Here is a 22,375-nt window from a genome sequence, read left to right on the forward strand (position 1 = left end):
TTGGAGGAGGCTGGGGTGCGGGCGCCCCGCACAGCCAGCCCGCTGGGCAGCCGCGCCGCCATCGCCGCACGGATGCTGGGGGTGGCGTGGGGGCGGAAGGGCAGCTGCCCGACCTCCTGCCTGCCGCCAGTTGCGGGGCCGGCAGCGTGCCGCGGCCCATGCCCCGCCGTCGATGCCCCTGCCGCCGCTGCTGCTGGGCGTGAGGCAGGCTGCCAGGCCGGCGCCTGGTCTGCGGCGGCGCCTGCGGCGGCCGCGGCGGCCAGCAGGGGCAGCAGCGGCCCCGTCTCAGTCAGAAGGCCATCGCCGCCGTCGGGCTGTGGCGGCTGCATCAGCGCCTGCCCCGCCGGCGCTTGCAGCTGCAGGCTGTGCCTGCTGTCATCGGTTAGGGCGGGCCAGGGCCCGGGGCTGGGCAGGCCGGGTGAGGGTGGCGACGGCAGCGGAGACTCGCCGCCGGCGCTGCAAGCGCCGCCCATAGCCAGCGGCATCAGTGCGGCGACAGCCGCCGACAGCAGCGGGTGGGGCTGTGCGCTGGCGCCGGGATGGCCCGCCAGCAGCAGGCAGGGGGAGGCGGTGGGCGGTGCAAAGGCGGCGCTGCCTGCCGTGGGCGGCCAGGCCACGGCGGGAGGCGTGCGCACACCAGGACCCGGCGTGCACCTGTCCAGATGCTCGGCGGCGCCGAGCTGCTGGGCCAGCCAAGCTTGCAGCCCCCCCTGCTGCCCGTCTGCTTCAAAGGCCGTCCCCCTCTGCTCACTGGCGTCTGCCATAGCTGCTGCTGCTCTGGGTCGGCCAGCCGTGGACTAGGTGCAGCTCCGGGCAGCTTGCAGGCCGCCTGCAGGCCTGGTGAGCGCCCTGGTGGTGTGCTGGTCACGAAAGCGGGGCTCCCAGGGGGCTGTGCAGTCCCCCAGGCTGCAGGGAGGCTTCTGGGTCCCGCTCCTCAGCTGCAGGGGCGCAGGCCTGAGCAGCTATGGAGCTGCATACGTGGGAGGAGATGGAACGACACAAGAAGGGAGATTGGGAGTGTGTTGCCAAGACACGTCAGAGGGGTGGAAATGAAGCCCCAGAGCTTGCAGCTGCCTTGCCTTGCTTGCAGCAGGCAGGGGAGATATGATCAGTGGCAATGCAAGACCCTTGTGCTGCGCATGCCGCATGCCGCCGCCGCCGCCGCCGCTGTGTCGCTGTCGTCCAAGGTCGTTGTGCACCTTCTGGACTGCGGCCCTTGCTGCACAACGACATTCTAATATTGCCGGGTGTTAATTACGGCGCTGGCCATCGCCAGCTGCAGCTGTCGGTGTCGAGGTCGCAAGGATCACGGCGATGCCGCCGGAAGGCCTGGCCTGGCAGCCGCCGCCCTGAGCCAACCGCGTGCTGGATGGCAGCGGCAGCGGCGGCGGCGAGCGCTGGCCTGCGGTGCCTGGCAGGCGGCGGGTGCCCGGTCGCCTTCTCCTCCGCCCCCGCTGGTTCACCAAGCTGGACATCGGCAGCGAATAGCGCGCCACTGTAAGGAGCCACCGATCGTCGATAAAGACAGCAGGCAGCGCAGCTTACACGAGGGCGACTTCGCTTATCAGTAGAGTATGGCAAGCATGTGCATATTCAGCATCACAAAGAGAAAAGTGTAGATGAAACTCACTGGCGGCAGCATGATGGGAGCGAACCGGCCTGAGGTGAGACACTCCGTCAGTTCGTGCCAGCTGGCAACCGACAGCAAAGTGCGAATCGACAGCAAAGTGCGAATCCAAAGCTGGAAGATGAATGTGACACAGAGCAGGGCGGCGATGCCCTCTAGCACAGACATGGTGCGCTTGCGAAGAGGCATGGCCTGGAGAATCGGAATGCCGAGATGGGGCGCGCAAAAAGCCAGGAATGCTGCCACTCTGCCAGGAAGGCTGTCGGCAGAAATATTGATGGCTTTCAGCTGCGACATACAGCCCGTTACCAAAACGTCCAGAAGGGTCATACGAAAATCGAGGTTGTTGCTCAGGTCCAGCACAAGAAGCTTCTTGGCAGTCCGCAGCGAGGTTGGCAGCGCCCCCCGCAGCATGTTGTCGTTGAGAGCCAGGATTGACAGGCCTGCACAAGGCAGATTGCTTTGAACCTGTCAGATGCATGAGCAGATGCAGGGTGCACGGCTGCACGCCACTCGTGCACCCGACATACCTGCAAGATAAGGCCCCCTGGGCAAAGTAGTCAGCTGGCAATTGGTGCATTTCAGAGACAGAAGGCTGCTGATCTGCACATGACTGGTGGGCAGGCCGTGGGACAGGTCGCAGCTCTTAACAATTGCGAACTGCAGGGTGGGCATGCTGCCGAGCAGTGCATCCAGCGCCGAGCCCAGCTGATCGCCTCCCGTGGCATGAGCATCGGAAATGAAGACTTTAGTGACGCTGGATGCCATCTGGCCCAGGCTGAGAGCCGTCGACTGTACGCTGCAGGAAAGCAGCATGATGGAGGCCAGGTCGCCGCCCGCCAAGCCCAGAGTGCGCAACACTGCGGGCAGGAGCCCCGCGCTGTCCAGGGCTGCGGTACTCAGGTGGAAGCCCCAGCCATTGACAGAGCTGTCAGACCGGCGCTCCACATCCAGAAGCATATTCCCCTGCTGATGTTTGGAAGAAAGCGTGGCCCCAGACACCTGGAGGTGCAGCAGGTTTTGAACGCATGCCCTGGCATTTCAGTTTGATGCACCTTGGTGCAGGAGAGAGTGCAGAAGAAAGGCCATCAGGGACTCACCTGAAAATGTCGTGCAATATAGCTCATCGCCTTCAAGGCTGGAAAGGCTGTCACGGGCAGCAGCTGCAGGCCAGTATCGCCGGCACTAGCCTGCCGCATGGTCAGCTTTTGCAGCCGTGTCAGCGCTGTGAGTGGTTGTGTGGAAGGCAGCTCCGCATCGCTCTTCAATGTGAGGCCCGTCAGGTGCAGCAAACAGCTCGCGACACCTTCGTGCAGCAACAGCGCTGGCAGGTGTTGCGCAGATAGCGTCAGCTGCTGCAGGCTGCCAAGCTGCTGCAGCACAGCAGTGCTTTCCTCCCGCAGCGGGAAGGGGAGCACACTGAGGTCCAGCGGCCGCAGCCGGGTGCAGCACACAATGCCGTGGGCAGCCGCTGGCGAGAGCTCTGCCTTTTGGCTGAAGGTCAGGCTTGTCAGGGCGGCTGGATCCAGAGCACCAACCAAGTCTGCCAGCTGCATTCCGTCTGGCAGGGCGTGCGCTGACGCTGCTTCAACGCCGATTGGAGGCCCCTCAAACTGAGCTGCTCGGACCGCGCCACGCACACGCTGCAGCAGCGCCAACTTGCGGTGCCACCAGTTGTCCTCTGCGCTGCCAAGCTGTCGAGCATCCTTGCCGAGGACTGCCACCTGCTGCCACAGCCCAGGCTGACTGTAAACCAGGCGGTGCTTGCACACGAGCGTGACAGATGGCCCGGCTTGCTGGCCTGCCAGCTCAAGGATGCGCCCCTGCAGCTCCTCGGGCAGGGACTGCATGCTGGGCGGCATGGCCTGGAAGCTGAACGAGGGAATAGGTGCTGCCCTGCAGGCGGGGGCAGGCGACGAGCGGCGGCAAGTCGGCGGCGGGCGCCGCAGCTGCACCAGCACCACCAGTGGCAACCAGCGCTCTGCCCAGCAGCTGGCAGTGCATGCTTGGAGCTCTGTGGCACAGGATTTGCACAGCCCTGGCGCAGGGCGAGCAGGCCTATCCCCACTCACCAGGCCGATCGTGCCTGTTTCTGCCACCTTGGCCGCTCTCTAAGGAGAGGGGTGGCCTGCTGGGCAGGTCTGCTCGGTTGGGGCTGGATGGAAGACGTCAGGATGAGCGAGGCTGCCAAGTTAACCTCCTGCCTGCCAGGATATTGTGCCCTGGCAATAAAGGAGGGGGCAGAACAGAGTGGTAGGTGTGCTGCACCAGCACTAGGGCGAGAGGTGGAAAGCAGCAGCCAGCCACCACAGCCGCCGCCGTTGCTGCGTTGAGGGTTCCTTCCTCAAGTTCATGTGGCACTAGGAATTACACCTCGTAGCGCAGCGACAACGAAATGTAAATGAAACGGTGCGATGTGATCAAATGCACAGCGGCAACTGGGCAGGAACTCAATTCCGCCTCGAGCGGTGCCCGACTTGGGGCAGGCAAACAGGCAACAGCAGGATGCGAGAGTGTTACGCAATTGGGATGTAGTGTACACAGACGATTGCCTAAGGAACAGCGAAAGATCGACTCGAAAAGCAGCATACTGGGCGAGGCGAGCGCGCCCGCCGATGCAAGGATTCATTCGGCGCGGCGGCCATGGCCAGGCTGTGTCAGGCCATGACGGAAGCCTTGGACTCCACCACCTTGGACTGGCTGCCCGGCGGCAGCAGCGCCGAGGGCGACTTCCACCGCCGCGTGCTGAGCTTGGAGGAGGTCCAGGAGGCGGCGCCACCGGAGATCACATACACCTTGCTGAAGCCGCGGGCGCGCAGCTGCTTGGCAACTGCGGCACGGGAGGGGGAACGTGTGGAGGGGTTCGGCGCCATGGCTGTCTCGCCGGGAGCGCATTCACCGGCCATTGGCCATTCCACTCTGGAGCGGCCTGGTCAGCACACCCACCTGCTTTGGCGGGGCCGGAGCCCGCTTCGTCCATGAGGTACAGCACAGCGCCGCGGTTGAGCCTCTTGAGCGCCGCAATCTGCACCGCGGTGGACTGCAGGCAGGCAGGCAGGCAGGCAGGCGGCGGGAGGGGAGCAGGCCAGACGCTTGGTCCAGCACATTGCCGAGCGCGACATGCACCAGGAGCGCACGCAAACTGCAAGCAGTCCGACTGTCGTCGTCCATGCAATCCATGCAAGAGGCGCAGCCTCCCTGCCCGCAGCAGTGCTGCGGCGAGCGGTGTGCACACCGCTTGCCCACACAGGCAGACTATCTGTTTGCGCGGGCAAGCAAACTGTATGCCTGTACACGCACGAGAGCACCGCACTTGCACCCACCTCAGCGCAGACGCCCATGGGGTTGCGCAGGTCGTCATCCGCCCCCTCCAGGCTCACATACTCCAGCTCCACCAGCTTGTCTGCAGGTGGGAGGGAGACGTAGGTGGGCAGGGGGCGGGTGAGGCTGGCTGGCTGGCACCGCGGAGGGGAGAGGCCCTGGACGCTGCTGCACCCGTACAGGCCAATTTGCGCATTGCAGCCTGCAAGCCACCACCGTGCCGAGGCTGACGCCTGCCCAGCCTGCCCAGCCCGGCGCCCAGCAACGGCAACCACAAGGCCGGCAGCCCAGGGTGGCGGCGTGGCGCACCATTGTCCGGAAGGTCTGGCACGCCGTTCTTCTCCTTGTCTGCCGCCGCCCGGATGTCCACCAGCATGCTGCTGCCGTCGGAGGCCAGGCAGTCCAGGGCGGAGGTGGGCAGCACGTCGCCTGCACCGGGCAGCGCACAGGGTGCGGTGCGTGCTCAGGTGCCGAAACACACGCCTGTCCGCCGGGCACGCGGGCGCCGCGCTCCAAACGCTGGCGCCTTGCGCAGCGCGGCCTGCCTGCCGGTCAGCAGCGGCAGCAGCACACGCAAGCCGCAGGCCTACACAGCAGCAGGAGCAGCAGGAGCAGCAGCAGCAGCGGCAGCAGCGGCGGCAGCCCATTCACGCTGCGCTGGCCCCCACCAGCGCCGCACCCGAGTATCCGCGCGCCGCGTTCAGGCCTGCCTTGGCCAGCGGGGGCGTGAGGTAGGCCACCACGATCGCTGCCAGCGCATCCTCGGCCAGCACCGAGGGCTCGGTGGTGGTGAGGAAGGCGTAGGCGGTCTGCGCAAAGGAGGTGGCGGTGGCCGCGCCGGCCGCGGCGGTCGCCGCCACCGCGGCCGCATCCACGCCCGACGACTCCAGCGCCGTCACCGTGGCCTCCTGCACCGCCGCGGTGGCCGCCGCCAGCGCTGCCAGGATGTCGACGTCTGCGCCGGCGCTGGCTGCAGCCGCAGACGCCTCCTTCATCGCCACCGCCGCCTCGGAAACGGCCGCCGCCACGGCGCCGTCTGGGGCGGACGCCGCGGTCACCGCCGCCTCTGCATCCTTGAGCGCGGCGGTGGCCTCTGCTACCGCCTCGGCCAGCGTGGAGTTGGGAGCGTCCTTCACAGCCTCTGCCACCTGCTCCACAGCTGCCTCGGCGGCCTGCACCGCCGAAGTGACTGCCGCCTCGGCAGCAGCCGCATCGACGGCTGCCTCGTCAGCGCGCGCGGCGCCGGCCACGGCGCCCAGGCTGGCAGCCACACCGGCCAGGCTCACTGCAGGCAGCAGGCCAGTGGGGGACATGGGTGCAGCATGTCGATGCCAGCTGCTGCCAATCGTTTGCTCCCCTGTTGGGGGGTAGGGAGGGAGGCTGGCGCGGTGCGCCTGAAGCTCCATGTGGGTGCCCATGTGGTCTGTGTGGACCAGCCCGCCCAGCTTGCCTGCCAATCTTTCATCCAGTGTGGCACGGGGAGGCACAGCGCGGGTAGGCAAAGCGCGGGCCGCAGCCCTGCCAGCACCATGGGAGGGGGCGGTGCTCTGGGGCGCTGCCCGCAGGCCCGCCAGCCTCGTAGCGGTGAGTGCGGCCATAGCTGCAACTTTTGTGATCAAAGGGAGGCTGATTGAATGCTCGAGCCGGAACCTCCAATTCCACCCACCGTGCGACGAGTGCTGTGCTGAGCAGGAGGCGCGGAGATGGAAGGGGCACGACTGTTCGGCAGCAAACCTGTTCAGGGAAGTGCTCATACACAGCAAAGGCGACACTCTGAGCTGTGGACTTCATGGCGTAATGGGTTGGCCACATGTGGACATGGCCGCGCGGGAGCGGCCGCCGTGTCGCTGTACCTTGCCATCTCAGTCCCGTGGCGCTCCCTGAGCGTGCTCTCTGGAAAATGTGACAGTGGACAGACCTGCGCAGATGCCGATATTTGTTACAAGGCAACATGCACCGGCAGCGTTGCCGCCCGCCCCGTCCATACCGTCACACGGTGTGCGCCCGCCCGAGGCGCAGGCAATATCTATCGTTTGCGGTTCATGAGCCTCACTCCCGCTCTTTCGGTCTGCTCAGATGTCCCCAATTGCAACATTTTACTTTTCTCGGATCGTGGGAGCGTCCACCCTGCCGACTAGGCCGGGGGGGAGAGAGGCGAGGGTTGGCGACTCCATTCAGAGCGACTCCGTTCAGACCTTTGTGAAACAAGGAAGACAGGAGGCTGTGTGTGCGGCGGGCCCTTGCGAGCGTCTGCACACGATGAGCCAGAACAAAGACAAGGGGAGCAGCCAGGCCCTGTGGGTTCACATAGCGATCACCTACGGGTGAGCAACCCGCGGGTGCTGCGGCAGCGAGTTGTGATGGAGCCGGCTGCCGCTGGCGACTGGCGGGGGCCCATTGGGCGCGCGGACAGCAGCCCCCGCCTGCTTGTGAGGGCCGCCCAAGGAGCAAGCAGGGCTCGAGCGACCCGCCCGACAGCCGGCAGTAGGGCGGCCGCCACCTGCCGCCTGTGGTCCTGCTGCCGCTGCCGCTCGCCTCCGCCAAGCGCCCCTCGGTGCTGCCCTGAGCGCAGGTATGTGTTCCTGTGGATCACCCTGAGCGCGGCAGTAATCCTGTACAACAAATGGGTGCTGGCATACTACGGTGAGCTCCCTATAAACACCCGGAAAGCACGGCCTGCATGTCGAGGGTGGCTCCTTGGCGTGCAGTGCCTGGTTGTGGCGGCTGCCATCCTGTTTGCATCGCAGCCGCTTAATGGAGGCTGAGACTAGCTGCGGCGGCCGTCTGCTGCCGAAGCAAGCCGCCCGCTTGTGCCAACTGGCCCTGACCGCTCGCCCCTGTTCCCCCCACTTGTGCGCAGCCTTCCCCTACCCCATAGCGCTCACAATGTGGCACATGTTCTTCTGCGCCGGCCTGGCATCGCTCATCATCAGGGCCGGATATGTTGAGCCTGTGAAGATGAACGCAGGTGCGGATGGGGTGGCACCTGACGAGAACTGGATGCCGTCCGCCGAGGCAGGCGCCTGGCCGAGGCGTGGAGCGGTGCACATTCGCTCATGGCGTGTCTGCGTGCCCTGCGTGGGGACTGTGCTGCAGAGACGTATGTGCGCACCATCGTGCCCATCGGCTTCCTGTACGCCGGCACCCTCTGGCTGGGCAACGCCGCATACGTCTACCTGTCAGTCTCGTTCATCCAAATGCTCAAGGTGGGTGGGTCATGCCGCGGCAGGCTGGCTCGTGGCTGGGCCAGGAGGGCTGGAGGCACCCAGGTCTGCACTGCATCCACGCTTGCCTGCCTGTTTCTTCTCAACTGTGGTGGCAATCCTGCGGTGCAGGCGTCCATGCCCGTGGCCGTGTTTGCGGTAGGGTGCATGTTTGGCACAGAATACTTCACCATCCGTGAGTTGCCCACTGTCGGCCAGCCAGCCAGCTGCTCGCCTCGCCAGGGCAAACTGCGCTGCTTTCAATGCCAAGAAGCCGCCAGCTCCTCCTGCTCACTTGCATTGCTCCCTCTGCCCTGCCCTCCTGCCCCGGCCCTGCAGCGCGGCTCCTCAACATGCTTGTCATCGGCACCGGCATCGCCATCGCCTCGTACGGCGGTGAGCAACGTTGGTGGCAGTGCTGCTGGCGTGCGCCGCAGGGCTGTGGAACAAAGCGTGTGGCAAACCGTCTCTGTCCTATCCCTGGGGAAGCACTGCGGTGCTGCCGGCTGTCGCTGGCCCGCTTGCTGACCCGCCCGCTGGCGTGGCATGCCGCCCCCTGGCGCCCTGCAGAGATCAACTTCATTTGGATCGGGGTGGTGCTGCAGATGTCCAGCGTGGCCACAGAGTCCATGCGCCTCACCCTGGTGCAGATCCTGCTGCAGGCGAGCATGGCTGGATGTGGCAGACTGTGGGTGGAGTGCGGTGCTGGTGGCTGGTGGCACAGCCCTGCGCCGGAAGCGGAAGCGTTGATTCTGCCGCTCATCACCTTGATTCGCCCGCACTCCCCCTTCCTGCCCCTGTCCTCCCCCATGCTCCCTCTCTGCAGCGCCGCGGCATCAAGCTCAACCCCATCACAACCCTCTACCTCATCGCCCCCTGCTGTTTCGCCTTCCTCTGCGTCCCCTTTGTGAGCGCCAGGCCGCGGTTCTGCTACTCCCACCCGCCGCCTCCCTGTCCCTGCCCGGCTGCCAATTTTGCAGCGTGGACACAGTGCTCTATGCGTCTACATCTCCGTGCTTATTCCCACCTCTTGACCCACACCCCCGACACTGGCCCCTGTCCTGCCAGGCCTTCATCGAGCTGCCCAAGATCATCAACGACACCAGCGTCAAGCTGAGCCCCTTAATCTTCCTCACAAACGCGGGGGCCGCCTTTGGTGAGCCTCGGTGGACGCCTTCCGCGCTGCTTCTGCTGCGCTGCTGCGGAGCCTGCTGCGGCCTCCACCATCCCCGCCGGGCCTGCCATCCCCTCCGCCCCGTCCCCGCTTGCCAACTGCGCGCATCGCAGGCCTCAACATGGCCGTCTTCCTGCTGATCGGCAAGACGTCTGCGCTGACCATGAACGTGGCGGGGGTGGTCAAGGACTGGATCCTCATCCTCCTCTCATACCTCATCTACAAGTGAGCCGGCCGAGCTGAGGGCTGTGGGGAGCCAAGAGGGGGCAGGGGAAGGGGCATGCAGTGGGCGGGGAGAGGCGCGCTGGGCACGCAGCCCAGCAGGTGTGCCCGCCTGCGTCGATGGCCCCTGAAGTTTCACGCATGCGCTCCCTCGCCTGCTACCGCAGGGCGCCGGTGACGGCGATGAACCTGGAGGGGTATGGGCTGGCGTTTGCGGCAGTGTGCTTCTACAACTTTAGGAAGCTGCAGGAGATGCAGGCGGCGTCCAGGGCGCCGGCGGCGTCAAGTGTGAGCCCGCCGGGACGGGCATGGGGCTGGGTGGGGGTGATGAAACCGTGGTGCTGTTGCTGCGCATGCAGGCCGTTGTGTCTCTAACTCCTGTCCACATGCGAGCGCTGTGTCTCTTCGCCTTCCCCGGCCTGCAGAAGAGCGGCGGCATCAGCATGGTGCCAGTGCAGGACGAGGAGTCAACACGCCTGCTGCAAGACAGCAAGATGGGCGGCACCAGCAGCAGCACAGCCCTGGCGGGCTCGGGCGGCACGCCGCTGAGCAGCAGAGGCTAGCGACAGTCGGCGCCCATGCCGCTACTGGCACCTGCGCATGCAGTCCCCTGTTTCCCCGGATTCAATTGCTACATGTTGCTCCTGCTTCACGCCCTGCTCAGTGCCTGTGGACGGCAGGCTTCCCTCTGCTGGGCAGCCTTGCCCGCTGCTGGGCGTATTGCTGTCCAACCCCTGTGTTGTCTGTGCACCTTTGTTGTCGCCTGCGCAGTACCCTGGCCTGGCGTGCCATGTATTTCAGTTTCAACACCTGCTGCTCATTCTTTCGCCACCGTTCCAGACATGCAAAGCACAACATGTAAGGCGGACTGCATGATGTATCTCTCTCTTTTCCTCGCACACAAGGCAGCAAGCTCTGCACTCCTTATCTGCTGCGCAGCTGCATCCGCCACCCCTGGCGCTGCCTACTCCAGCCCGCATGCGGCCAAGAAGCTGCGGCGTGGGTTGGCATTGGAAGGGAGCTCCACATGCTCCCAGCAGTCGCTGGTCGGGTTGTAGGACTCAAGCAGGATGGCGTGTGTCTGCAGAGAGAGGTGGGGCCAGCAGCGGGCAGATGTGGGGCGGTGGTGGCGTAGGCAGGGGGTGGGAGGCAGCATGCTCTGGGAGGCGTGCTCTGGAGCGCAAGCAGAATGGACAGGCATGGCAGCAGAGGTGCAGCAAGGCCTCTCGCTGCCTGGCGCCACAGGCCCGCCACATGCCCTGGCCCCAAGCCGCACCTGCATGTCGCTCTGCAGTCCGCCCACCGCAAACACAGTGGAGCCCAGCACGGCACAAGAGCCATAGGCGCGGGCATCAGCCATGTCTGCTATCGAGCGCCAGGCGTTCATCTGCAGGCACAGGGCCGGCGAGAGGGAGAGGGAGGTGAGCCAGGAGGTGGGTGGGCAGGGTCCGTGCATGAACCAGCATGCTGGGGCCAAGCCGGCGCAACCATCAGCGAGCGCTGGGTCTGGCCGGTGCTGTGCATGTGTGCATGCCCTGGGCTTGGCCACGCATCCAGCGAGCAGCCTGCACCCCCGCCAGCTCCGGCGGCGCCTCACCCGCGGGTCAAACACCTCGCAGTGTGGAATGGCCTGCACGCTGTTGAAGCCGCCCAGGGCATACAGCCGGCCGGCCACCGCCGCCACCGAGTGCCCGCCGCGCTTGCTGGCCATCGAGCCAGGCAGCGCCTCCCAGCTGCACAGGGCACAGTGGGGCAAAGGGGCGACGGGCATGGTGTGTGTGTGTGTGTGTGTGTGTGTGTCGGTCGGTCGGAAACCAGGCAGCACCGCCTCGCTTCCACCATCACAGCATGCATAGAGCATGGCGTGCATGCGCCCGCTGGCTGCCCCAACAACACACACGCACGCGCCACACGCTGTCACCAGCCCCAGGCCGCCTCACCGGTCGCTGCGCGGGTCTAGCCGCTCTGCGCAGTCGAGGTAGGACACGCCGTCGTAGCCGCCCACAGCATACATGACGCCGTCTAGCGCCGCGCCGCCCAGCGCAAAGCGTTTGCGCGACAGCGGCGGGCCGGGCAGCCAGCGGTTGGACTGAGGGTCGTACCTGCGGGTGGGGGGAGGGGGCACACAGGCGCAGCGTGGGGCTGCGAGCGGCACAAGAAGCTGGACATCTTGTATACAGCTGCTGTGGACTTGGGCGGTGGAAAGGCCCGCGGCACAGCAGGAGCACAGCAGGGGAGGCTGGCGAGTACGCGTGCACGCCAGGGCCAGGGCAGATGGCAGTACAACGCCTCACCACTCCACCACATTGTACTGCTCCTTGGGCTTGCCGCCGCCGTAGGCAAACAGGTAGCCGTTGGCCACCCCCGCCGCCAGGCTGCCGCGCGCCACCTGCAGCGGCGCCAGCTCCACCCAGCCGCCCATGAGCCCCGCCTGGCGGTCGTACCGCACGACGCTGTCAAACCACTCCACGCCGTTGCCGCCGCCCGCCACAAACACTTCGGCGGCTGCAGGGAGGGCAGGGTCAGGGCGGGACAGAGCAGGCGGGTGGGCATAGAGGCGAGTGTGGCAGGTAGGTAGCGAGGACAGCTGGCAGGTAGGCTGGGTGGGTGGGTGAGCTTGCAGGACAAGCAGCACAGGGATTGAGTGGGCGGCTGCAGCAGCGGCACGGCCCGCACCTGTGCCGACGGCGGCGGCAAAGCTGCGTGGCTGGCCCAGCAGGGGCAGGCTGGCCCACACACGCTCGCTGGGGCTGAAGTAGTCTGCATTGAAGGTTGGAGGGGGGATGGAGGGAGGCAGCACACAAACAATGGCCAGCCATGAGTCACGAGGACAGGGGGCGCGGTGCGGTGCAGCACCCTCGCCGCGCAGCTGCAGGTGCTTCAAAGCAAGCCATGTCGTCCGGGCGCCCAGCCTGGGCCCTGCTCACCTACAGAGTCTAGCCAGGAGCCGCCGTCGTGCCCCCCCACCAGCACAATCTCGCCTTTCGGCATAGCCATGCTCGGCTCCGCCGGAGCGCCAACCAGCGGCGCCGAGGCGGGCATGTGTGCCGGCATCGGCAGTGGCAGCGGCAGTGGCATGGCCGCCCCGGAAGCTGCCTGCGCCTCTTCGGGCCCCGTGGCTGCTGCGGCCGCCGCTGCCTGATCGCCGGACGAATAGGAGACCGCAAAACCGCTGTCATCTTCCTGCTGCTGCTGCCGCTGTTGCTGCTGCTGCTTTTCTTGTGCTGCTTCATCTGTCCCTCCTGCTCCCATCACGGGTGACATGGCAGGTGACATGGCGGCATCCCCTGCTCCCATGCCGCCGCCATTCAGAAGCATGGCGGCCGCGCCGGGGCTGACCACTGCAAGCGCTGCCACCGTCTGCTGCTGGAAGGCCGCAAATTCAGACTTGAAAGACAGCAGCTCGCGCCCCAGCGTCACACAAGCCGCGCGCAGCCCAGAGTTCTCTTTCTGCAGCTCCGACAGCGCCTGCGGCAGGCAGGCAGAGGCAGCGACAGGGCCAGCCCGCGGCAGCACAGGAAGTGTCAGCGAAGCGCTTGGCAGGACAGTCGCCGCCGCCCTGCAGGCTGCTACACGCCAAGCACAGGGTGGGATACCTCGGCGCGAGGCCCCTGCCAGGCAGCACACCCCTTCCCTGCCAGCATCATGCGCCACACCTTGAAGGATGCCAGCTTGGCCTCCACATCATCCCTCAGCTGCTCTAGCATCCGCCGCTCGGCGGCAAATGCTGCCAGCAGAGGGTTGTCCGCCGGCGATGCCCCTGCCTTGGGCGTGGTGCTGCCACCGCTGCCGCTGCTGCTGCCAATGGCAGCGGTCGCACCGGCGGCAGCCGTCCCAGCTACCGGAGCTGCTGCTGCGCCAGGCAGAGGCGGGAACTCTTCCGCTGGGGAGCCGGCAAGGGTTGCCGGCGGCACGCTGGGGCCGTCTTCCGTGCTGTCTGGAATGTAGCTGCTCAGAGACACCACGGGGCCCTGCAGCCTGAAGATGTTGCGCCGCTTGTGTAGGAAGAACTGGCTCTTCCACTGATTCAACGGGATGCCGGTGCCTGCAGGTGGGCGGACAGGCAGGTGGAGCGGGCGGGGCGGGCAGCAAGAGTTGGGGGCAGCGCTTCGGGCAGCATGGGTGCAGCCTGGGCAAAGGGCATGGCTGGCATGCGGTGAGGTAGCGTGCTGAACCTGCAATCAGCTTTGCACAGTTGGCCTTGATGTGGGCGTCTATCTGGTTGTAGGTGGCCACGCCTTTAGATTTCACGAACTGGAAGATTTCCTTCGTCAGCACGTCCCACCTGCGCACCGCCAGCAGTAATCAGCGACAGCAGGTGATGAGCGGCAGGGAGGGGCATGCGGCCGGGCTGATAGGGCAGCCTGGGAGCGGGGGCAGGCCACAGAAGCATGTCAAGCTCGTGCCTGTTATCAGCCAGCCGGCCAGCTGCTCAAGCCCTCACTTTTTGTAATCCTTTGCTGCCGACTGCGCTGCCGCCACACCCGGCATCACTGCTGCTGCCACTTGGTCGGTGGAGGCGGCGCCGCCACCTCCCGCGGCACTGCTACTGCCGGGAAGGCTGCCAGCCACCTGCCCCAGCAGCGGCGCCGAGGCTGCTGCTTCGCTGCTGCCTAATCTTCCACCCCCCAGGGTGGTGCCGGCAGCCGTCAGCTGCACTTGCTGCCGCCCGTCGTCTGACAGCGTGCAGAGCTGCGAGCGGCGCTCTAGAAACGGCTTCAGCCTCCCCTGCAGGCACAAAAACCGCCACAACCTCAGCACGAGCAATGCTGCCAGAAATCACCGTGCCGGCCAGCCATTCACCAGTGTTAATGGGCAAGCAGGGCAGGGCGGGGCAGGGAGCCGCACCCTCATCTGCAAGTTGAGCTTCTCGATGCAGAAGCTGCCCAGCAGCGGCAGCGTGGGCTGCACGCCGCTCCTCTGCAGCTCCACACACTGCTGCATGAGCTGCTCCTCCAGCCAGGACGGGTCTGCACCGGAGGGATGGCCCGTCAGAAAAGAGAGGCAGCAGCAGGAGTCAAGCGGGATCCAGTTGCGGCCTTGTGGCAGGCAAGCAAGCAACACAGCACATCCAAGCTTGCTTCTACCGCCTCTCCCTTGCCCTCTCTGCTTCTGCTGCTCCCCTGCCATGCCTACTGTTGATTCCCCTGCTTGCTCACCAAAGCTTTCGCCAGCAGAGGCAGGGCGCCTGGCCGCGTCTGCATTGGCCGGCGTGGACGCCGCCTCAGCGGCCGCACGCTCCCGCTCGCGTTCACGCTCCCGCTGTGCGGCAGCTGCATCTGCGGCCGCCGCCTCTGCCAGCTGCACCATGTCAGTTCCTGCCTTGCTGCAGCAGCCGGATCAGCCGAACAGGGCACAAGGTTGGTCCCACTGGAGCACACACTTCAAACCAGTGAGGCGACGCAACCGAAAAACAACAGACGCAAGGCCGGGGGTAGCAAGGGGCGCGTAACTGCCAGCGGGCCGTGCATGGGTCAGGGCAGGACTCACGCGTCTGGCACCACCACCCGCCCCAAGCACTGCTGCTGGATGAAGCGTTTGAGCTGGCCCTCGGGCGACAGCTTGCGGGAGCGCAGATACAGCCCCAGTCGGGTGAGGAGATCTGCGGGCAGGGCAGGGACATGGGCAGGCAGAGCAGTCGCGGCCACCATGTCATCACAAAAGGCAAGGTCATTGGCGGCAAGCTGCGGACGGCAGCCTGCAGGCTCACCCTTGTTGCCAGGCTTCTTCCGGAGATACTCCACAATAGCAGCGCGAATGTCCTCAGGGCTGGCCACCTCGGCTGCAGCAGCTGGCGCCGCCCGCGCTGGTGCGGAAGCGGGTGCACCACCATTGGGAGCAGTCGCAGGCCTGGTGGCCGACGGCGCTGGGCCCAGCGGCGGTGGCTCTGCCGGTTCAAGCGGCGGCGGGGCGGAGGCCAGCGTCGCCGGCTTCGGTTTGGCCATCAGGCCTGCAGCGCATCCAGCATAGCAACAGTGGGCCTTGTGCCCATCTTCCAGCGCGCAGCTGCCATCGCTGGCAGGGAAATGGCGGCAGCACACGGGAGTATGCAGAGCGCCCGCTCAGTCGCCCTGCCGCCCCGCTTACCTGGTGGCGCAGGGGCTGGGGCCTCTTCCAGGGGCGGCGGCCCTCCCTCCAGCGGAGGTGGCCCGCTGGGAGAGGGTGCTGGGGGCATGGGGGCCTCCTCCAGAGGCGGGGGAGGGGCGTCACCCATTGCTGCTGATCAGTGTTGTTCCGAGATCCAGCGCAGCTGTGCAACCCCACCGACAGTCTCGCAATGCAGAAAGGGTTCGGCGGTGCAAGGAGCGGCTACCATCGACAACATGCCTCCTGCAATGCGATGGGAGGGCAGGGCAGGACCCTGGCGTGAATGCAATGCAGTGCTGCTATATGAGGTGCTTGTGCAGGTCGAGCCGGGACATCGCCGCGCATGCCCCATCACGCCAGCGGGGCACACGCAAAATTGGAGAGCTCCCCTCTCGGCACCTCGGACACCTTAGTAACCACCGGGTGCTGAGTTTGCTGCAGAACAGAGTCCGCTACTCGCGCCAAGCGCTCCGATTCGCGTCAGCTTTGCCTGCAGGCTCGCTTATTAGCCTCAGCGCAGTGTCAGGATGACAGAGGTGGGGTGAGACGTCTCTGTGGGTTCTCCACACCGCCGACCGCCGCTGCCTGCCCCCCTTCACCATCCCTCCCCCTCCTGCCCGCAGTTCTGGGTCAGCCAGAGCAACAAATGGTGCGAGTACTGCAAGTGCTGGCTCAAGGACACCGCCCAGTCGTGGGCGGTGCACGAGCGGGGCACTGGGCACCAGGAGAATGTGGCGCGCAGTGAGTTGCCGCCAGCCTGCCGCCAGTTCCGCCAAGTGGGGTTGCCCCCCTGCTCAACCACTTGAGACTTCCAAAACGCTGCGTGGTTGCTGTTTGGCAACCGCATGGCCTGTCCCCACAAAACACAGCAGCCTCACCGTCCACCACTTGCTGCCGCCGCCCCGGTCTGATGCAGAGCTGCGCGAAATGCGGCAGAAGCAAGACAGAGATAAGCGGGACGAGGAACAGCTGGCGGCTGCAATGGACAGAGTGGAGCAGGAGGTGAGGGGCTGGCCTGGGCGCGGGGCCCGCTCGGCGTAAGCAGTTGTTGCTGGCGGACGGCTGCAATGCTGCACGCTGCTGCGTTGGCGGATGGCAGCAGTGCGAGGCGCCACATGTCCCACGCTCTTGCCTTGCCTGCACCCTGCGACAGCGCTGCCCACCCTTTGCTTTCTGCTGCGGCTGCCGGTTTCTGTGCGCCGCAGGCCCAGCGGCAGTACAAGGCAGACCGTAAGGCAGAGGAGGAGGCGGTCAAGGCGCGGCTGGGCGAGTGGGTGTTCAACGTGGAGGCAGGGTACTACTATAATGCGGTACATCGATGGTACTACGACACCAAGACACGTGGGTACTGCTGCCTGGCTGCAAGCACCTACCCAGCGCGCTGCTTCGATGCTGCCCGGGGGGCACGGGCAGGCAGGATCACGCGGCGCTTCTGTACGCCCTGCTGCCCACTCAATGCAGCTGTGCGTCGCCCCACCTCTCCTGGTCCCTCGCATGGCGTGACAAAGACCTGGCCCTGCTTTTTGTGTGCAGGCATGTACTATGGAGGGAACCCAGTGGAGTGGACCGACAAGCCCACCATGCCACATGAGGCGCGATACGAAGTCATGAACAAGCCGCCACCGGTGCCAGCAGCGCCAGCGGCAGCACGCTGCAGCAGCGGCAGCGGCCCGGCAGCGGTGGCAGGGCAGAAGTATGCGGTGGCAGGCAGCCGGGTGGTGAACAAGCATCCACTCTCAGAGGTGCGAGAGCTGCCGGGCTGCCGGGAGAGCTGTCAGCCTGGCACGTTGGGGGTGGTTTCCACCTGATGGTGGGCTGTGCACTCTGGCATCCCGTTGTACATGGCCTGGCCTGACAGAGGCACCTGCCTGGGGCTGCTGCAGGTGGGAGGCTACCAGCTGCATAGCATCCAAGGCACCATTGGCGGCGCCAAGGGCGTGGGCCATGCCTCGCGCGGCGGCAGCAGCAGCGCAGGCGCCGCAGCAGGCACAGCAGCGGACGCCAAGCGCAAGCGGGATGGCAGCGCGGCTGGTGGCAGCGGCAAGGAGCTCAGCAAGGAGGATCGGGAGTTTCTGGCAAGGCGGGAAGCGGCACGCCAGCGGGTGCAGCAGCGCACGGCGGCCAGCTTTGGTCTTACATGACGCAGGGCTGGGCGGCGTTGCAGGGATCCACAACGCACACTGCTGTGTAAAATCTGAGCAGCCTGCCCTGGTCGATCATGAAATGTTTGGTTGCAAAACAAGAGTCGTGGTGCTGGGCAGGCTCCAAAATTTGAGAATGAAAAGAGGGGAAACAAAAATGTTGGGCTGTATGCTTCGCGATGAAAAAAACTCTCGAAAAAGTGATGGGGAACAGGGACGAGTAATCGATAGGGGCAGGTCAGTTCATCGCCAGATTGGCATGCTTGGGACACAAAATTGGCAGGACGGAAGGAATGGATGGCGGTAGGGCACGCCTCTGCCGGGTGCACCCAATACCATCGAGGGGGAAAACACTCGCACAATGTGGGCAATGCCTCTCTGTGTTGAATGGTACCATGGTTCATGGGGGGTTGTGTTGGTCGTGCCGCTGAGCCTGCTGCGCGCTTGCAGCACAGCTATGCATGCGGCTCGCTCATGGTGATGAGCGGCCCGCTGCCTGCTCTCGTGACGGCCGCCTGTGCAAAGGGCGACTCGTGCTTGGGCGCGGGCTGCGGGCCAGCCGGGGACGAGGGGCCTCGCACGCTCACAGACGTGGGCTGGGGCGGGGCGCCAGCACCCATGGCCCGCGGCACACCGCGCAGCATGGCCTGCACCTCTGCCAGCACCACGTCAAACGTGGGCCGCTGCATGGGGTCGGTGTGCAGGCAGCGGTGCAGCAGCGACGCCAGCGCCTCGGGGCAGTCCGCCGGGATCACAAACGGCAGCTTGCCTGCAGGTGCAGCGGCACAGGAGACACAAGTGGCGAGGCGGCGGCGTGCCAACACCAAAACTGTGCATGCACATTCTACAATCCACGCCACGCCACCATGACAGCAGGCCATGGCCAACCTAAGCGCCCTTTGAAGCACCCCCCCCCCCCCCCCCTACCTTCGCTGATCGCCGACAGGATCTGCATGAAGGAGTAGCCCCGCCACACGCGCTTGCTGCTGTACATCTCCAGCAGGATGACGCCAAAGGAAAAGACGTCGGCGGCCTTGGTGAGCATCCCCTCCACCACCAGCTCGGGCGCAGCGTGCGTCAGCGTGCCGAAGCAGGAGCTGTAGATTTCGGTGGCATCTGGGTGGATGATCTGGGCCAGCCCAAAATCGCCCACCTGCAGCAGGGTGGAAGTTGGTTGGTTGTCGGGGAACGAAGAACCGTGGGATGGGCAGCGGTTTCTTGCTGCTGGGTCAGCTGTGCTTGCTGCTGGGTCAGCTGTGCTTGATGGGGAAAGCAAGGCAGGGTGGTGCGCAAGCAGCCGGCGACGTGGCGGACATGGGGGGCGCAGGGCTGGGCGCGGGATACCTTGCAGACCCAGCGCCGCGCGTCCCGGGAGCTGGTGGCCAGCAGCACGTTGCCCGGGGTGAGGTCGCCGTGCACGATGTCGTGGCGGTGCAGGTACAGGCACGCGCCGGCAATCTCCTGGGCGGCGGTGAGGATGGCTGGCAGGTTGGGCGCGCCGTTGGGCAGCTTGAGCACGCCGCTGTCGATGGCTTGCAGCAGCGAGCCGCGGGCACAGAACTCCTGCAGCACGGCGGGGCACCCGCATGGGGAAGGCAGGTGTGGTTGGGAAAGGGTACAAGGGTAAAAGGGTTGCACCTTAGTGCAGCGCTGTTCAAGGCGGGGGGCGTCCCTGCCCAGCGTGGCTCCTGCTTGCATGAGAATGCGCACACTCGCCTGGATGATCCACACTTGCTGCCGCCACTCCCCCGACGAGTGCACCAGCTTGGTGGTGGCGGCGTGGCAGTAGGTGGTCAGAATGTGGGGGTGGCTCAAGCTGCGCGCCAGCAGCGCCTCCACCAGGGCCGCCTCGGCCGCCGGCTTCTGGCTGCCCAGCGCATCGTCGAGGCAGGAGGCATCCCAGGGCGATGCAGGGGACAGCGCCCCGCCCGCGACGGCCTCTGGGTCGAACTTGCAGTCGATTATCTTGACGGCAACGCGGCCGCCCTGCCACTGGGCGCGGTAGCAGCGGCCCGCAGAGCCAGAGCCGATCAGGGGCCCCAGCACCACCTCACTCATCACCTCTGGACGCATGGCAAAGAAGGAGGGCAGCACGCCGCTGGAGTCGCACTGCAGCAGCAGGGCAGAGGGAGGAGTGGAGCGCAGGGCGGGCAGGCCAAGCGCCTTGGGCGTGCATGCGTGTGAGCAGCGTCCAGATGCTGGGGTTGCACCGATAGGGCAAGCCTGGCTGTCAGCCGGCCGGCCCACCTGCGACAGCAGCGGCTGGCTGAGGTCGCGCCGCATGGCACTGCCAATGCTGCCGCCTTGTGCGCTGCCCTCTCCCCGGCCTGCTTCCACAGCTGAGGGGAACCAGCCATGCATGGAGCCTGAACCGGTGCTGGAGGGGAGTCGAGCCAGGGGCACCACCTGCTTCTCAACCGCCTGCACGATCCCAAAATAGTACTGAGGCCTGCTGCTGCCATCCCTGGCGCCTCCTGCTGGCCCGCCGACGCCGCTGCTGCTGTCCACAGGCCACCCGGCCGGCACGGCGCCTGCCGGCATGGGGATGCCCCCGGCGGGCGTGCAGGCCTGCGGCTGCTCGCTGTCTGCGGGCTTGAACACCACCCGCAGCACCGGCGCCTGCCCGCTGCTGCTGGCCACGCTGCCGCTGGGCCGCACAGACAGAGCAAACTCCTGGCCCGCCACCATGGCGGCCAGTGCAGCCTGCGGGCAGTTCGGGAGGAAGGAGGGTGGACACTGCGGGTTGGAAACAGCCATGAGCAGCACAGGCCATCGCCGAGGCTGCTGTGGATGCAACCTCCCCTCCCCAGCAGCCGTCCCTTAGCTGGCCAGGGTCGGCTGGCTCACCTTGTGGGAGCCATTGGCACCGTCGCTAACATGGCCAAACACCGACCAGAAGTCGGCGGCAGAGGCGCCCTCCTCGTCGGCGCCGCCGCTGCCGCGGGTGGTGGCGCCTGCCAGCAGCTGCGGCATGCCCGCCGCCGCCCTTAAGGCGTCGTTGCAGTGCAGCATGCGCCAGCCGGCGCTAGACAGGTCCAGCAGCGCAATCCCCTCTGCAGGCAGGCAGGCAGGCAGGCAGGCACGGCGTCCTAGCACCAGCGACTTGCACGGCTGACGCACAGCAGCGGACAGCCCAGCGATATGTGTGTGCAGGCAGGGGTGCAGCCAGGCTGCTGGGCCCACCCACCGTGGAAGCCTTCGATGGCTCGCCGCAGGCGCGTGTCTGCCGCCTGCTGCTGCCACTGCAGGGCCTGCAACAGCGCAGCCCGGAGCAGGCAAGGCGTCAGGGGACGACCAGAAACTGCTGCCAACCCACTGCCTGCAGCAGGCCCTGCCACAGGCTCCTTCCGCGTCGAAGGTCTAAGATCAAGTGGCCATGGCGGGTATCACAGCGTGGTACTGCGGCCAGAGCATCACTGCACGGCGGCCCTCCCAAGCTCACCAGCGCCTGCTCCAGCTCGCGCACGCAGATCTCAGAGAAGTGGCACAGCATCTGGTAGCGGTCTGGGGGGAAGGTGCGCGGGCGGAAGTCGATGACGCATAAGGTGCCGTAGCGGTGGCCGTCCACGCTGGAGACCAGCGGCGCGCCGGCATAAAACCCGACGGGTAGCTGGCCGGCCACATAGGCAGCGTCCTTGAACCTGCAGGCGGAGCGGCGGCGGGCCAGCGCGAAGCGGCGGAGTGTCGGCCTTGGTGCTGTTGAGAGGCAAGCCTAGTCCTTGCCGCCAGCAACAGGGCTTTCGTGGTCGGAGTTGCGAAGCCGCTTGCCTGGCATCCTGGGCCGCATCCTCCACCACCAGCAGCGAGGGGGCATCCAAGGCAAACAGCCAGTCGCGGGAGGAGCCGCCTCGCTGGCCGCTGCACAGCAGCTCGCCCTGGGAGGACATGAACTGCAGATTCTCGTCTATGAGGACGACAGCGGAGATGGGCGTGTCAAACAGCTGCTTCACCAGCCTGCAGAAGCGAAAGGGGGGAGCGGTGGAGGGTTGGGCGTGTGGTGCAGAGATGCACGAGACGCAAGGCGGCGCTCGCGCATGGGGATGGGCGCTTGCAGGATGGGGAGCAGATCCCTGGTGCGGCACTCCGGCACTGGCGCCACGGCCGCCTGCTCACGATGTGATGAGGTCCAATCGCGGCTCCGGGGCCTTGCCCGGCAGTCGCAGCACGCGCACCGCGGCCAGCCGCTCCTCCGTGTCGCGCGGCAAAGTGGGCAGCGGGAGCGGCGGCAGCGGCTGCGGCGGGGTCGTTGTGTTGTTGCTGGTGGTGCCATCAAAGGCTCCCAGGCTGTCTGAGCTCAGCTCCGGCGTGCCATTGCTGATGCTGCAGCCATGTGCCTGGGTGGCTGCTGCGGAGTGCAAGGGGCGTGGCTTGGCGGTGGCCGCCGGCGCGTCGGCCACCGTCTGCATCAGCAGCGGCGACCTGTCAGCTGGCATCCAGGCCACGCACAAACGGTCTGGCAACATGCGGGAACGCACCTGCTTGCTTCCGCAGGCCCCCATCCCCAAGTGGCCAATCGCGTTGCGCCCAAATGCGGGCCAACAGGCCCCTCCTCGCAAGGCCGGCAAGCTGCCTTTTGCACTGGGCTGCGTCAGGAGCGCCC

At 66.2% G+C, this 22,375-nt stretch overlaps 7 protein-coding genes across 7 annotated transcripts in view; 2 read left to right on the top strand and 5 right to left on the bottom strand.

The window, feature by feature from the left end:
* CHLNCDRAFT_143299 (hypothetical protein) overlaps positions 1–764 on the bottom strand; it is a gene marked incomplete at both ends in the record, with an annotated part of 2,102 nt that extends 1,338 nt beyond the window's left edge. The window contains one exon of the mRNA XM_005849885.1: positions 33–764. Coding sequence (XP_005849947.1) covers positions 33–764 — 732 coding nt within the window. The remainder of the gene's footprint in view (positions 1–32) is intronic.
* Positions 765–864: 100 nt separating this feature from the next.
* Positions 865–3,477, bottom strand: CHLNCDRAFT_143300 (hypothetical protein; the record flags this gene model as incomplete). Its single annotated transcript, XM_005849886.1, has 4 exons — positions 865–938; positions 1,960–2,070; positions 2,242–2,629; positions 2,728–3,477. The coding sequence occupies 4 exons, from the start codon at positions 3,475–3,477 to the stop codon at positions 865–867; spliced, it is 1,323 nt and encodes a 440-aa protein (XP_005849948.1).
* Positions 3,478–4,284: 807 nt separating this feature from the next.
* Positions 4,285–6,546, bottom strand: CHLNCDRAFT_143301 (hypothetical protein; the record flags this gene model as incomplete). The annotated part of the gene is made up of 6 exons (XM_005849887.1): positions 4,285–4,457; positions 4,574–4,667; positions 4,951–5,030; positions 5,258–5,377; positions 5,628–6,233; positions 6,477–6,546. 6 exons carry the CDS (start codon positions 6,544–6,546, stop codon positions 4,285–4,287), a joined length of 1,143 nt encoding a protein of 380 aa, XP_005849949.1.
* Positions 6,547–7,207: 661 nt separating this feature from the next.
* On the top strand, positions 7,208–10,110 carry CHLNCDRAFT_51167 (hypothetical protein; the record flags this gene model as incomplete). Its single annotated transcript, XM_005849637.1, has 12 exons — positions 7,208–7,272; positions 7,521–7,591; positions 7,809–7,916; positions 8,045–8,154; positions 8,284–8,347; positions 8,491–8,547; positions 8,722–8,843; positions 8,978–9,058; positions 9,220–9,307; positions 9,439–9,550; positions 9,715–9,835; positions 9,973–10,110. The coding sequence occupies 12 exons, from the start codon at positions 7,208–7,210 to the stop codon at positions 10,108–10,110; spliced, it is 1,137 nt and encodes a 378-aa protein (XP_005849699.1).
* Positions 10,111–10,511: 401 nt separating this feature from the next.
* Positions 10,512–15,492, bottom strand: CHLNCDRAFT_57342 (hypothetical protein; the record flags this gene model as incomplete). Its single annotated transcript, XM_005849888.1, has 14 exons — positions 10,512–10,628; positions 10,824–10,934; positions 11,145–11,280; positions 11,488–11,649; positions 11,842–12,052; positions 12,224–12,307; positions 12,475–13,015; positions 13,204–13,592; positions 13,723–13,832; positions 13,992–14,275; positions 14,396–14,517; positions 14,707–14,873; positions 15,038–15,149; positions 15,258–15,492. The coding sequence occupies 14 exons, from the start codon at positions 15,490–15,492 to the stop codon at positions 10,512–10,514; spliced, it is 2,781 nt and encodes a 926-aa protein (XP_005849950.1).
* A 669-nt stretch (positions 15,493–16,161) lies between these two features.
* Positions 16,162–17,775, top strand: CHLNCDRAFT_57343 (hypothetical protein; the record flags this gene model as incomplete). Its single annotated transcript, XM_005849638.1, has 6 exons — positions 16,162–16,170; positions 16,258–16,375; positions 16,551–16,636; positions 16,840–16,975; positions 17,168–17,376; positions 17,518–17,775. 6 exons carry the CDS (start codon positions 16,162–16,164, stop codon positions 17,773–17,775), a joined length of 816 nt encoding a protein of 271 aa, XP_005849700.1.
* Positions 17,776–18,230: 455 nt separating this feature from the next.
* Positions 18,231–19,473, bottom strand: CHLNCDRAFT_21329 (hypothetical protein; the record flags this gene model as incomplete). Its single annotated transcript, XM_005849889.1, has 3 exons — positions 18,231–18,544; positions 18,703–18,928; positions 19,120–19,473. 3 exons carry the CDS (start codon positions 19,471–19,473, stop codon positions 18,231–18,233), a joined length of 894 nt encoding a protein of 297 aa, XP_005849951.1.
* Between the last annotated feature and the right edge of the window lie 2,902 nt (positions 19,474–22,375).

The sequence above is a fragment of the Chlorella variabilis genome, assembly GCF_000147415.1.
Source record: "Chlorella variabilis unplaced genomic scaffold CHLNCscaffold_5, whole genome shotgun sequence".
In the NCBI taxonomy this organism is placed as follows: Eukaryota; Viridiplantae; Chlorophyta; class Trebouxiophyceae; order Chlorellales; family Chlorellaceae; genus Chlorella; species Chlorella variabilis.